Raw genomic sequence first — 14,908 nt, 5'->3', positions numbered from 1 at the left:
TAGACTACAACTCCCATTATCCTCGGCCACCTACAACTCTCATTACCCTCGGCCAGTAGTCAGGGATTATGGAAGCTGTCGTCCAGCATCTGCAGAAGAGCCGAAGTTGTGTGCAGCCTTGCTCTGTAGCTCACTTCCTTGGCAGATGAGGTCATGTTCTGTTCAGTTTCAGTGAATGACCCTTCAGAAGAGGACCGTGTTTTGTGTTACGTTTTGCAGGATGTTCGGAACTTGCGGTTTGCCCATAGACCCGAGGGCCGTACAAGAAGATCCATATTTGAAAACCTAATGAAATACGCTTTTCCAGTGTCGAATCATTTGGTAAGAGCTCTTTGCCACTCTTATGGGATAGTATTATCCAAACTGCAAAATGGAATGCATAGGACCCAAATGAAGGGAGCCAGGCCTGCATATGAAAGTAGTTGGATCCAACTTTATAGTTCTGGACCATATTCCAACCTGGGGAGATTGGGTCATAGAGTCACAGAACATTAGAGCAGGAAGAGATCTTGGATGTCTTCTGGCCCTGCTCCCTGCTCAGTACAAGCACTGCAACAGAATAGCTGATAGATGGGCATCCAGCCTCTGTTTAAACATCTCCAGCGAAGGAGGGTCCACCATTGCAGAAGGCAGACTGCTCCACTATCAAAAGGTTCTTGCAATTAGGAAATTGCTCCTTACATCTAGCCTAAATCTGCTTCCTTGTAATTTCACCCCATTGGCTCCAGTCCTGCCCTCAGGAACAACAGAGAACGAGTCCTCCTCCTGTATGACAGCCCCTTCAGATCATTGAAGATAGCAATTGTATCTTTCCTTAGTCTTCTCCTTCTTAGCTCTTTCAGCCACTCCTCATAGGACTTGGTTTCCAGAATCCTCACCATCTTTCTTGCCCTCCTACAAATCCATTCCAGTTTATCAATGTCCTTCTTAGAATGCAGGGCCCAGAATTGAACACAGGCTAACATCCAGATGAAGTTACCCAACAGTAGTACTCAGGGGTTATTCTAAAGGAATACTTAATTTCAATAAGGACTTCCATGGAGTAATTTAGTCAGGATGTCGGGCACAGCATCCCAAATGAGGTCTGGCCAGCACAGAATAGAGTAGAGCAATTACTTCTGTTCATCTGAACACTGTGTTTCTGTTAATGTAGCTGCTGTTGGCACCATCACTGCAGTAAATGAACCAGCTGGGATGGTCGGTCTCTTCATGGGGGACAAGTGCTCATTGAGGTTTTTGGCAAGGTCTGCACTCCTAGAGATGGAAGAGAGGTGATAGCATTGTAATATTTTCAGCTTATCAGGGTGTTATCATGCTTTTATTCTCCTGATCATCAGGCCTGCTGTGGTCAAATTGGCAATGGTATTTTAAAAGCTTTTTAAAACAACAACAACAACTAGTGTAACATTTTATTGATGTTGCCCAAAGAATGGAAATGAAAATTGACAGGAAATGAAAATCCTCCTCCAAAGATGATTACTCCATGGAGAGAGCACAACTATTTGTTCATTGTTGCCCTAACCCTACTTTTGGCTCAGTGCAAAAATGACTGCAATTTTACCCTAATCATTTGGGGTTAGGGATAAAGACAGCGGGAGAACACACAGAAAGCTGCGTTCTCACCTATTTTCAATCTCTAGGGGGTTAGATGTTGCAAAAAATCCACTAGGAGCATTCATCCCGAGATGGTACCGATGACCAAGATTTGTAGCCCTGGCTCATTGGCTACTAATTGTAATCTCTGCACAGCCAAAAATATCCTGAGTACAGCATGGCTGTTTTCAAGTGACAAAGTGTGTGTGTGCGCGCGTGTGTGTGTGCGCGCGTGTGTGTGTGCGCGTGTGTGTGTGTGTGTGTGTAGAGCTGTAACCTGAAATTCATGATGGTTGCTACAAGGCTGAGTCCATATTTACACTGTCATGCACAGGAGTACTTTTCACCCAAGCCTCTCTTTAGAAACTGCATCCACTCACATTCTCCCCTCCTCCTGGTGATTTTGTAGGTAACAGATCAGTGAACAAAGGAATACGGAGAAAAGTACATTGATGTGTTAATTGCAGTGTACAAAGACAGCTTGAGTTTCTGCGTATCTCTCTGCTTTTCTTTCATGCTTTAATGATATAGAAATAAAAAGGCTGCAAGGAAATTGTTGTTTGAGATGCCAAAGAAAATGGAAAATTAGCTGAAAAGATCTGAACGTTTTCTCCTTCTTTTTTTCTCTTTCTTTTTGTTTTAAGTCCCTTTTTGCATTTGAATATAAAGAGGTTTTCCCAGAAAATGGCTGGAAGCTATATGATCCTGTTTCAGAATATAGAAGACAGGTAAGTGCTTTAGTTTCCTCTCTGGCTTGTTAACAGCAGTCATGTAGACCCGGGATTCCTAACCTGTGGCACTCTGCCCCTCTTCTTTGGAACACTCTTCCCCACCCCCACCCAACCCCCAGATTCGTTCAGTCCCCTCTTTAATTGTTTTTAAGGCCCTTCTCAAGACCTACCTGTTTAACCAGGTGTTTTGCCCTTTATTTTTATTTTTAAAATTATTTTATTTTATTTATTGGTATTGTTGTTCACTGCTTAGAGTCTTTGGAAGAGGCGGTATATAAAAAATTTTTAATACATAAATAATAAACTCCCATCATCCCCTTGTAGCTGGGGCTGATGAGAGTTGTAGTTCTTCCACATCTGAAGTGCAACAGGTTGGGAAGCCCCAGTGGTGTCATTTGTGATGATGTTATCCACTCCGATCCAAGATGGTGGTCGTGTGAACTTTTGAGGCACAAGTGCACTAACTTGAGGACTGTCTAATCAATTTGAACCAAATTTGGTAGAGTTGTAGTGAGTGACACACAGGAATACCTCAGTGGTATAGTTTGTAATGATGTCATCCACCCCGATCCAAGATGGTGGGCATGTGAACATTTGAGGCGCAAGAGATCTAACTTGTGGACCTCGATTTGAACTTAATTTATTCCAGTTAGAGAGACAGTGAAAGGAAAGTAGGCTGATTAGTTCTTACTTACAACTTGTTTAGGGATGGAAAAGCTCATATCTGTGTGCATAGAACGGATGATACATAGCAACTAAGTCAGGAATTACTAACCTTGGGTCCCAGATGATGCTGGACTACAACACCCATTATCCCCAGCCACGATGGCTTTTGACCATTGTGGCTGGGGAAGATGGGAATAGTAGTCCAACAACATCTGGGGACCCAAGGTTGAAGCAAGATTATAAGATGATTCATGTGAAGCACTTTGCATCTTCAAAAAAAGCATTATACATATGCTCTGTTTTCAGTATAAATGCATTTCCCTCTTCATGTCCTTCTGGGCTGGATAAATCATTATGCTAAATATTCTGTAGCATGGCTGTCCATGGGAGCCATTTAATGGCACAGATGTTAGATGGTTGTGGCAGACTGGCCTAGCTATACAGCCAGACCTTTTCTCCTGGTTGCTCTTCTCATGCCACACTGCTCCCTGGCTCAGTAACCTAAAAACTACCCCAAAGACAGAGACAGTCTGGCCAAACGTAAGTATACCCTGGTAAACTCCCAGACATGGATGCTGCCATGTGCCATACATGGGGCTGTCTTTGAAGACTTCTTGGAAACCTCAAAATATAACAGACTGTTGACTAGAACCACCTTAGGATATGCATTGGACCAGCTTGGAATCAGCTCCACTAGCTTTCTGGGCACAACTGAAAGTGTTTTCCTCTTTAGGGGACCTGAAGGATCACCTTTCCCCCAAAATACTTGCTCAAGCATTGAGCTAATCGTCAAAGGCCCTTCTCCAGTTACCTTCACCTTCTGAAGTTAGGCAGGTGTCAATCAGAGAGGGGTCTTTTCAGTGGCCCCTTTCTTGCAAAGCCCTCCCTAGGAAGGCTCGCCTGGTGCCGGCCTTTATGTTATTTTGGCATCAGGCAAAGACCGCCTTATCTTCTCAGGCCTTTTACAATCTTAATCTTAAAATTGCTGAGTAGCTTTAACAGTGCTTCTGTGATAGCTCTTGTTGTTCCCTCCCCTACTGCTTTCACTGTGTTATCTTACTTTGATTTATTTTAGATAATTATTAAAATGGTCCTTATCTGTTTATTAGCCACCCTGTGAGCATTTGGTTGATGGGCAGGATATACTTCTTGTATGCATCCTAACAGCAGCTTTGCAAAGGGCCAGTTTGGATTGGGGCTATGGGGCACCTCTTCTCTCCACATTGTGACCCTAATCCAAATTGGGGAGCCCCCACTTATGAAAAATACATCAGGAGATGGGCAGATCACTAATGAGGTGGAGAAGGCCTCAAGAGACTCATGTACCCCAGGGCCCGGGCCCACCCTACCCGGGCTACCTCTCTGCTACTCCTGTGCTCCATGATGCCCATCTTCCTTCCTTCCATTCCCAAATGGCTCCCAGGATGCAGCTGGTGCCTGGTAGCTTAAAACCCCACCCCTGACATGCCCAGAAGGTAAGCAGCAGGGAGAAGGGGAAGGCAGCGCGCAAGGGAGGCGGAGCTAGCCTGGGTGGCTCAGCCCCTTAATGCTGGTATCTGCATAAGGGGGTGTAGCCAATCCAGTGGGTGTGGCCAGAGGTGCCAATGCTGAGGTTGGCACTGCATCAGGAGTTCCAGTCATGGAACTCTCCTCTCACATTAGTTTAATCCTTAACCTTTTAGACAGGGACCGTTTTCTAACGTGCTGCTGTTTCCAATGCAGGGAATTCCTAACGAAAGCTGGAGAATGACCAAGATTAATGAGCACTATGAGCTCTGTGACACCTACCCCTCCCTCCTAGTGGTTCCTGCCAATATTCCGGATGAGGAGCTAAAGAGAGGGGCCACCTTCCGATCAAGAGGGCGGATACCTGTAAGTAGAGCAATGCAGGGTGACTTTGATCTGGTTCTGTGAGCATCTTAATAAATCCAAGGCCGGAGCAAGAAAAACCCGGGGTGGAAGCAGAAGCTGGTCCGGGGAGGAGGGAATTGGGTAGGACAGCTGAAACCCCATTGTGGTTGGGGACGATGGGAGTTGTAGTCCATCTACCAGAACCACTGGGGTAGGAAAACTGATTAAGCCCCAAATCGATTGAGCAAAGCAGCCCAGAAACAAACAGAAACCGCTAAGAGTAACTTGATTAAAGACTTTGGCTGGAATCCAAAGGGTTGCTGGGCACTATGCATGCACAGGTACGTTGAATGACCTGGGCACGCATAGTCAAATTTGTAACCTTTTTCTTTAAAGCTGCCTAGAGAGCAGGAGGCTGTTGGTTCAAATCCCTGCTGGTATGTTTCCCAGAATATGTGGAACTCGTATATCAGGCAGCAGCAATATAGGAAGATGCAGAAAGGCATCATCTCATACTGCGTGGGAGATGGCAATGGTAAACCCCTCCTGCATTCTACCAAGAAAACCACATGGCTCTGTGGTCGCCAGGAGTTGATACCTACTCGGCGGCACAACCTTTCCTTTCCTTTTTCATGAGTGACAGTGTGGTGTGGCAATTGATCAGGCTTCATTAGACAATGAATAGCAGGGTGGAGAAATGGGAAGAGAGACTATGTAAACCATTAATCAGGATTTATCAGTAAATTATACAGCTCTACTGAGGGGATGATAGTAGATTTATGTGTATTGTGGGATAAGAAGGTATGTATGCAAAGGACCAGGAAAAATAGTTTCATAATTTATAGATAACTCCTTTAGCATGACTGCTTGGAGTCTTCTTGCAATAGGTAGAATTATATTGGTTTACACAGAGCTTGTCAGATTTGGGTCCCCCAGATGCCTTTGGACTACAACTCCCACTGTCCCCTGTCACACCAGCCTCTGGCCATTGTATCAGGGGATGATGGGCATTGTAGTATAACACTGGGAGCCTAAGCTTGAGAACCCCTCAATTAACAAATACAACCCAAATGAGAGTAATGAAGTGAAATAACTTCACAATTTTGACAAGCTTTAAAAAACAAAAACAAATTTTATTTCTTTCTCCAGGTTTTGTCCTGGATTCACCCAGAAAGCCAAGCCACAATCACTCGCTGCAGCCAGCCGATGGTTGGAGTGAGCGGCAAACGGAGCAAAGAAGATGAGAAATACCTGCAGTCCATCATGGACTCTAATGCCCAGTCCCACAAAATCTTCATCTTTGATGCCAGACCAAGTGTGAATGCTGTCGCCAATAAGGTTGGGTTATCGTTCTGCTCCCAACAGCTAAGGAAAGCAGCAGTGCTGAGCATCTTAATCAGTACTCGTCAAGAGTGTTACTCAGACATTATGTTGTGAATGCGTACAGGTTCTGTACACATGTACATGTTGTGTGAATGACTGTACATGCATTCACTTTTAACAGTGAAACTTGGGTACAGGCCCTCTCAAATGCAGGATACAGAGAGGAAGTGGACAGTTTTACTTGCATGGACCATAATGTGTGGATAGGGCTAAGATCATTTTCAAATATGAACATAGGAAGCTGCAATATACTGAGTCAGACCATAGGTCCATCTCGCTCAGTATTGTCTACACAGACTGGCAGCAGCTTCTCCAAGGATTCTTGCAGGCATGAATCTCTCTCAGCCCTGTCTTGGAGATGCCAAGGAAGGAACTTGAAGCCTAGATGCTCTTCCCAGAGCGGCTGCATCTCCTAGGAAGAATATCTTACAGTACTCACACTTCTGGTCTCCCATTCATATGCAACCAGGGCAGACCCTGCTTGGCTAAGGGGACGAGTCATGCTTGCAACCACAAGACCAGCTCTCTTCCCTATATGGGGCTGACAAGATTCACAGTAGCCTATACTTAAATCTGTATAGGTAAAACTATGTCCCGTGTGGAAACTTTAACAAGTGCAGTGAGATAGCCCCTTTGTTAATAGTTTTGGCTGTTATCCTTGTATTTCACCTGTTCTGAAAAGCATCTGGACTGAACTTGAACAGTTTCTGGGTCAAAAATGCTGGTTCTTATCTTAGTATACCAAACCTGCTTAGCCCCAATTACATGTTATATTGAGTACCCATATGGTCTACGCGCAGTGGAGACATGTATGGATTTGTATGCACATACAGTATCGATCTGTATGCATGTACAGTTATTCAGTTCCATTCACGTACAGTAATGCACTCCCTCTCTGTACCCTGCATTTGAGGAGGATTGTATCCAGGTTCACTTTTAACATGAACACAAGTAAGGTAATTCACACAACGGCCCGTACACATGTACACACAACTGTATGCACATATGGTGTAATGCCTGAATAGGGCTTTTGAGTGCTGATTACCTCAGAGGACTCCTCCTCTCCTATGAAGGTTTTCCACCCCTGCCATCATCTAAGATGTTGTGACAAGGCTCTGCTCTGAGTTCCTTCTTGTGGGGAGGCTAGGAACATAGGAAGCTGCCTTCTACCAAGTCAGACCATTGGTCCATCTAGCTCAGTATTGTCTACACTGACTGGCAGTGACATCTCCAAGGTTGCAGGCGGGCATCTTTATCTGATGCCAGGGAGAAAGCATGGAACCTTCTGCATGCAGGTGCTCTTCCCAGAGCGGCTCCATCCCCTAAGAGCGATATCTTACCGTGCTCAAATGTAGTACTGCATTCAAATGCAAACCAGGGCAGATCCTGCTTTGCAAAGGGCACAATTCAGGCTTGCTACTACAAGACCAGTTCTCCTCCATACTAAATGAGCTTGCATCAGGAGTAGGGCTGTTTCTGTAGTGGCCTCAGTACTGTGGAACGTCCCTGCCAAGGGAGGTACATACTGCCTTTTTAAGGGTGGTAACTTTTATTTTTGTTCCCTCTGGCTTTTGGCAACACAATTTGTGTGACATTGTACAACATCATTACTGATCACTTGGCATGTCTGTTAAGGCATCCGCCTTAGATTCCAATTTCCCAGGTTTGTAGAACTTGAGCCAAAATGAGATAGCCTTAACTCTGAGCTTAAACCAGCAGGGCATTTGGCCATTAAACATATAATATCGACCTGAAAATTTGTTAGTGGCTACACTCATTGGAAAAGTGGTAACATGTCTGATTCCATTACCTTTGGAATTGCCCATAGGCAGGATTTGCAAAAGAGTATTCCATACTCATCTTAACAACCATTGTGGGAGTTCATCTGTAGGGAGAGTCACTGTTTGGGACTTGACTTAGACAAAGACGATCCATTGTGCATTGTCATCTTTAGGCTAAAGGAGGAGGTTACGAAAGTGAAGATGCTTATCAAAATGCAGAGCTGGTTTTTCTGGACATCCATAATATCCATGTTATGAGGGAGTCATTGAGGAAACTAAAGGAGATTGTATACCCCAACATAGAAGAGACTCATTGGTTGTCTAATTTGGAATCCACTCACTGGCTAGAACATATTAAGGTATGTTGGTGTGTACTCTGTGTGTCTTCAATGCCCCTTTGTGCATCCTCTTTCAGTGTGGTTGCAGAATATAAATGCGATGAATATTTATATACCGCTTTTCATCCAAAGCTCCCAAAGTGGTTAATAAATAAATAAATAAATAAATAAATAAATAAATAGAATGGCTCCCTGTCCTCAAAGGGCTCACAATTTTAAAAATAAGCATAAGATAGACACCAGCAACAGCCGCTGTAGGGATGCTGTGCTGGGGTGCACCTAGAGTTGCTTCTGCATTGGTTGGAGAACTTGGAAAGAGTTCTGCCCCACCCCAGAGTGGTGCACCCACATGCGTGGTTCCTAATCATGGCAGAGGCATGGATGGAAGCCGAGATGTCCTCTGACCAGTGTGGGAGCAAGTGCAGAAGCTGCTGCAACTATGCCACCAAGGGCCAAACTACATCTTACATTGGATCTCCGTGAGTGGAACTTTCAGGGTAATTTGCTGCTTATAAAAGCAGTCACAAGTGGGGGATTTGGACTGAGGTGGTGACTTGAGCAGAGGAGGTCAAACTCTTTCCTTCAATGCCCAGAAAAGCCCAGCTGGGTCAGACCAAAGGCCCATCATCAGCATTCTGCCTCACACAGTGGCCATTCAGGTGCATCTGGGAAGCCCGTCAGCGGGGGAAAGAGGGCAACCTTATGGCCCTGTGGCTAAGATCAAGTGTAGTCCCTGTTCTTATCAGTTTAACATCTGATGTGTACTTTATTTGAGGACTGAATATTAATTCTATTTTTAGAACTGGGATGTGAAAAGGGAGCTTGCTCCATTCACTCCAAGCATCAACCTGGTATTGTACTGTCTCCAGGAATGGTGACCCTCCCCATGGTGTGAGAGCCAGCGTGGTGAAGTGGTTAGAGTGCTGGACTAGGACTGGGGAGACCCGAGTTCAAATCCCTATTCAGCCATGAAAACTAGCTGGGTGACTCTGGGCCAGTCACTTCTCTCTCAGCCTAACCTACTTCACAGGGTTGTTGTGAGGAGAAACCTAAGTATCTAGTACACCGCTCTGGGCTCCTTGGAGGAAGAGCAGGATATAAAATGTAGGTAAGTAAGTAAATAAGCAAGCAAGCAAGCAAACAAACAAACCACCTCCTCCCATTGCTGTTCCCTAGTATGTGGTGTTCAGGGGGATGGATGCCACCTTTGATCCTAAGGGAAATATGCATCTATCCAGGCTAGTAGCCATGGATATCCTTATCTTCCATGAATTTGCCTAATCTCTTGTGAAGCCATTTCGGTTGGTGGCCCTCACCACATAGTTTAACTCAGACCTGCACAATGTCAGTCCTGGGGGCCAGATTTGGTCTGCAGGGACATTTTCGCTGGCCCACGAATAGGAATATTCTGCAGTAACAGCAATTACAATTGCAATCTTGGCCTGTCCTGCTAGTGGTCAGCAGCAGCTCAGTGCAGTTGGTCACAGAGACCAGGTACCAGGCCCCTGTGCACCAACTCATAGATGGTTCCAGCCCACCAGGCATTTGAGTTGTGCACCCCCTGGTTTAGCTACATGTTGTGTAAAGAAATACTTCTTTTTTGTCTCAAGTCTTGTGCCAATTTCCCGATTTTGTCTTGTCCTGAATCCTTGTGTCAATTTCCAACTTTAAAACAATAGTCTTGTTTTATTTTTTCTGTGTGAACCACCTTGGGATTGTTTTATTTAACAATACATGCGTAAATAAATAAACTTAAATTCCACCTCTACCACCACCACTCCCCACACACATGCTACTAGTCATGTGAAGGAAGATATAGGGGAACAACCTATAGTTTTTGCCGCTGTGGCTAACAGCAGTTTCTGCATACAGATCAGGGCCTCAGAGAAGGAGGGGAAAGAGTGGACCCTTCCCCTGTGCTACACTGTGGTCATGATCTAAATCTCCACACCACTGCTTTCCCAAGAAGGAAATTACATTGGAAGTTCCAATCACAGAGCTCTAATGCAACCTTCGTATGGCCCCAAGAGACCGTCTAAGTTAATTCCACGATAAGAATTGAGGTTTTTGAATAGTTTCAAAAACCTCAGTTTCCATCATATTGGCAGCAAATGGCCCACAGATGGCAATGTGAAATTGCACAACCGCCGAGGACATTTTATGGATGACAAGCTAAAAGCAGTACATAGGAAGCTGCCATATACTGAGTCAGACCATTGGTCCATCTAGCTTAGTATTGTCTATACAGACTGGCAGTGGCTTCTCCAAGGTTGCAGGCAGGAATCTGTCTTAGCCCTATCTTGGAGAATCCAGGGAGTGAACTTGGAACCTAGATGCTCTTCCCAGAGCGGCTCCATCCCCTAAGGGGAATATCTTCCAGTGCTCACATGTGTAGTCTCCCTTCCATATGTAACCAGGGTGGACCCTGCTTAGCTAAGGGGATGTCATGCTTTCTACTACAAGACCAGCTCTCTGTTTCAAAATGGAGCATTTCTCCATCTGGAAACAGAATTGTTCAGTAGCCAAAGATATCATCTGGATGATAAGTAGAAAAACAGTAAGAACTTCCGAGTTAAAAGTATCCTTCCAAAATACTTCCGAGTATTTCCAAAATACTTTCCGAGTATTGGGATGAAAACATCCCAAGATTGGTTGTGACACATCCATACCAATGAATCTTGGTTTATGCTAGCCTATTTCCTTAAAATAAACCAAGATATGAAACCTAATTAAAACCTTGGGTTCCTATCTCGGTTTCTTTTAGGGAAGTTGGTTAGAATAAACCAAGATTGGTTGGTTTTGATATCATGATCAATCTTGGTTTGTTTAAATTGGAAGTAGAATTATTTGGAGGCCTATGCAGGTGGAGAGGGGAGTGCACATTCCCAAGGCTTAAGGACATTACACAGAACCAAGTTTTAACTATGGTTCCACGTGACGTCTGAGCCAGTTCTTTCTCTGGCAAAGCCCAAGGCAGTTCCCCCCATTCTTAATGATAATTGCAAAGCTGACAATCTTTCTATTGTCTTACATCAGACCATTGTTCATTTGAAATGGATTCTGCAGTCACAAATGCCTTTTCTAACCTAGCTGATTCTCGCTGGTGCTCTTCGGATCGCTGACAAGGTCGAATCAGGGAAGACCTCGGTGGTTGTGCACTGCAGCGATGGCTGGGACCGAACTGCCCAGCTCACGTCTCTGGCCATGCTCATGCTGGATGGCTACTTCAGAACGATACGAGGTTTCGAAGTGCTGGTGGAGAAGGAGTGGCTGAGTTTCGGGCACAGATTCCAGCTGGTAGGTTGATAACCTCTGGAGGAACAGAAATGATTGCCTGTTGAACTACAGAGTATCGTTTGGAATTATCTCTAGAGGCAGAAAAGTCCGGTTGATCCTCAGCTCAATCTTGAGTCAGCCAAAAACTTGCCTGACTGTTCTTAATTGGGAACAAATGAGTATCTCCCTCAATTGCGGGTGGGGGGGGGGTGTCATGTCTGTATTTTATTCTTTGAGGTGCTTACCCTTCCTCCCTTCTAATTTGTGATCTTTATAGTAATCTCTTGCATTGCTTACCTTTTTGAGGGTCATACTTGTGGATATATCATGTACCAGAGGGCAGATAAGAGTTTGACAACAAGAGCATAGCTGTGAGTGCCGTGGTTTGCTTGTTTATGCACATTTATGCAGCTACAGGTGGGAACACTAGAACTAGGGGTCATCCCATGAAGTTGATTGCCCGGAAATTTAGGACCAACAGCCAGAAGTACTTTTTCACACAATGCATAATCAACTTATGGAATTCTCTGCCACAAGATGTGGTGACAGCCAACAACCTGGATGGCTTTAAGAGGGGTTTGGATAACTTCATGGGGGAGAGGTGTATCAATGGCTACTAGTCGGAGGGCTATTGGCCACCTCCAGCCTCAAAGGCAGAATGCCTCTGAGTATGAGTTGCAGGGGAGTAACAGCAGGAGAGAGGCCATGCCCTCAACTCCTGTCTGTAGGCTCCCAGTGTTATCTGGTGGGCCACTGTGTGAAGCAGGATGCTGGACTAGATGGGCCTTGGGCCTGATCCAGCAGGGCTGTTCTTATGTTCTTATGAAATCTTGCTTTGTAAAGAAAATTCCCATCTACTCCTTCAGCCACATATTGTGGCCTACCCAATGCCCTGCTTGGATTTTCTTCTTGACATCTTGTCTTAAAAGAATATGCCAAAGGCCATTGTGGCTGGGGATGATAGGAGCTGTAGTGCAACCACGTCTGAGGACTCAATGTTAGGAACCCTGATCTGGATGTTTAGGCACTCTGATTAAAGACCTGGCGATGCCCTCTGCCCCTCACTTAGCAATCCCCCTACACACACACACATACACACACACACACACACACACACACTGTGTTTTATAGAGCCTTAAACTTGTTTGTGTCCTTGGTAATTTGCCTTACCCAAGCCACGTGATTCCCCAGTCTTATCAGTGATATCTGTTCACCTTTTTGTTTATCTTTCCCTTCCTGTTTCTTTGTTTCAGAGGCTAGGCCACGGAGATAAGAATCACGCAGATGCAGACCGATCTCCTGTTTTTCTCCAGTTTGTTGACTGTGTCTGGCAGATGACAAGACAGGTAGATATCGAGGCTTGTTTAAGGAGAAACCCTGGGAATATCCAGCCATTATTTGAGCAAATAGCAATAGAATGTGTCGCTTTTTGCAAAGATTCCAGTGGCAAAAAGGCCCCTTGGGAAGCCGGTTGTCTGTCCTTCCAGTTACACATCTTCTTCTTTTGCTTCTGATGTTAACTGGTAATGGGTCAGAGAACAAGGACCTCATCAAAGGGGTGGGGGGGGAAAGCCTCCAGGCTTTTCAGGTTTGTACACACTTCAGAAGTCACCCCACACCAGAGCAGAATTTGGTATTTGGCACTTACTACCGCATTCTTAGTCAGAAATGCAATGTCTTCTTTTTAAGAAGACAAGTTTGTAATCTTTCTGGCTGCAGAGATCACACTGAAAATATGTGATCGCTATTGTTGCTTTCTCAGAAGCAAGATCTGGGGCTGAGGAAACCTTTCAGTTGGTTGGTGATGGAACCTTCATGCAGAATCCAGACCTTTCCAGGCTATCATTTTAAAAGATCAAGTTACTAGTTCATATGGCTGGCATACAAGTTTGAAAAAGTGTTGGTAGGTCTGGTAAAAAATCTCCAAAAACAAGCTTGGGCTGAACAGGGATAGGAATACAAATGGTCAGGGCCTGGCAAGAATCTGGAGGGCTCTTACTCCCTCTCCATAGCTATGAGAAACAAAATGAATTGTGCAAAATAAATGTGTATTTGTAATTATGCCTAGTTCATTCAAGTTTTAACACTTTTTGGCTTTTCTTGGCACAAATTTTGGGTTGGTTGGATGCAGATGTTTTGTGCTTGTGTCTGCAAAGTATGCATGCATAATTAACTAATGAAATTTTATATTGTGAACCCCTTAGAGAAAAGCTACTGATTTATAGGGAGGAAATGCTGTAAGCCTGGGGATCTCAAATTTGGGTCACGTTGGACCAGAGCTCCCTTCATCCACAGCTGCCATGGTCAAAGGTCTCCAGATGTTGGAGGCTACAACTCCCATCACCCCCATTGTGGCCGGGGGTGATGGAAATTGTAGTCCAACAACATCTGGGGACCCAAATTTAAGAACTCCTGCTATAAGCTGCTCTCAGCCTTTGGGATAGAGCGGGAAATACATCAAATAACTAAATCAATTCACTTCTGCAAGATGTGGTGAAGGCTGCTTGCTTAGATGGCCTTGAAAAAGGCATTGGATAATTTCGTAGCAAAAAGATCTACCCATGGCTATTTGCCCTGTTCACTTACCCTCATCCAGAGTCATTATTTTTTACACACGAGTAGGAATTCCTACTTCGAAGTAGTTACATTGGATGCCCCCCAACTTTTTCAGGCCATAAAACCCACAATAATTTTACATTTCACTCCAGGGGAGTGCAGCGGTGACCCCCACATCCCAAGCATGATGCCCTGTGCCATGCCTGACTCACTGAGAATGCAAGTATTTAGCAAAGAAAAATGAACATTTCAAACTCCACAGTAATGAGGATCCATACTTAAGCAGCCCAAATTCCTAGCATTTCAGCTGAAAGGACACACTGTGACTGACCTATAGGCAATCTGGGGGCTGGTCAGGTACATTCTACAGGCCCAGTCACCAACCATCTACACATTTGCTTGGTTTCTTGTTAGTTGTCCTGGGCACACATATCCTGGGTACACACAATACTAATGTTTTCTGCCCATCCAAGCCAAACAAAGATGACAGTGTTGCCCTTTGTGAGTGTAGTAGCATATCTGGGGTGTGTGTCTGGCTTGTTGTGTCTCATAGTGCCGACACAGGTCAGTCCTTTGCTCAGGAAAGCCTCTGACAGCTGTACACTGGGGAAAAGGTTACCCCTCACCACAATTCTCTGAGGGGTAGCTTCAGATGAACATTGCCCTGGACATATGGGAACATCAGGTCTGTGGTCCAGGATCCACCAGTGACACCTGCCCTGATGTCACTGGT

General features: G+C 44.8%; 1 protein-coding gene and 1 non-coding gene across 5 annotated transcripts in view; both read left to right on the top strand.

Annotated features, from left to right (window-relative positions):
• Positions 1 to 14,908, top strand: part of MTMR2 (myotubularin related protein 2) — a 73,365-nt gene that overhangs the window by 44,283 nt on the left and 14,174 nt on the right. For all 4 annotated transcript variants that reach the window (XR_008319514.1, XM_053309827.1, XM_053309830.1 and 1 more), the window contains 7 exons: positions 220 to 321; positions 2,238 to 2,321; positions 4,713 to 4,862; positions 5,991 to 6,179; positions 8,179 to 8,364; positions 11,434 to 11,640; positions 12,873 to 12,965. Coding sequence is in view for 3 of the 4 variants with exons in the window: in XM_053309827.1 (XP_053165802.1) it covers positions 220 to 321; positions 2,238 to 2,321; positions 4,713 to 4,862; positions 5,991 to 6,179; positions 8,179 to 8,364; positions 11,434 to 11,640; positions 12,873 to 12,965 (1,011 nt within the window). In the remaining variant the exon portion in view is untranslated. The remainder of the gene's footprint in view (positions 1 to 219; positions 322 to 2,237; positions 2,322 to 4,712; positions 4,863 to 5,990; positions 6,180 to 8,178; positions 8,365 to 11,433; positions 11,641 to 12,872; positions 12,966 to 14,908) is intronic.
• Positions 9,038 to 9,228, top strand: LOC128352638 (U2 spliceosomal RNA). The gene has a single exon (XR_008320548.1). It is a non-coding gene; the product is annotated as a U2 spliceosomal RNA (small nuclear RNA).

The sequence above is a fragment of the Hemicordylus capensis genome, chromosome 3 (genome assembly GCF_027244095.1).
Source record: "Hemicordylus capensis ecotype Gifberg chromosome 3, rHemCap1.1.pri, whole genome shotgun sequence".
NCBI classification, from domain to species: domain Eukaryota; kingdom Metazoa; phylum Chordata; class Lepidosauria; order Squamata; family Cordylidae; genus Hemicordylus; species Hemicordylus capensis.
Note: the sequence above shows the minus strand (reverse complement) of the source record. Positions and strands in the feature narration are given on the sequence as shown.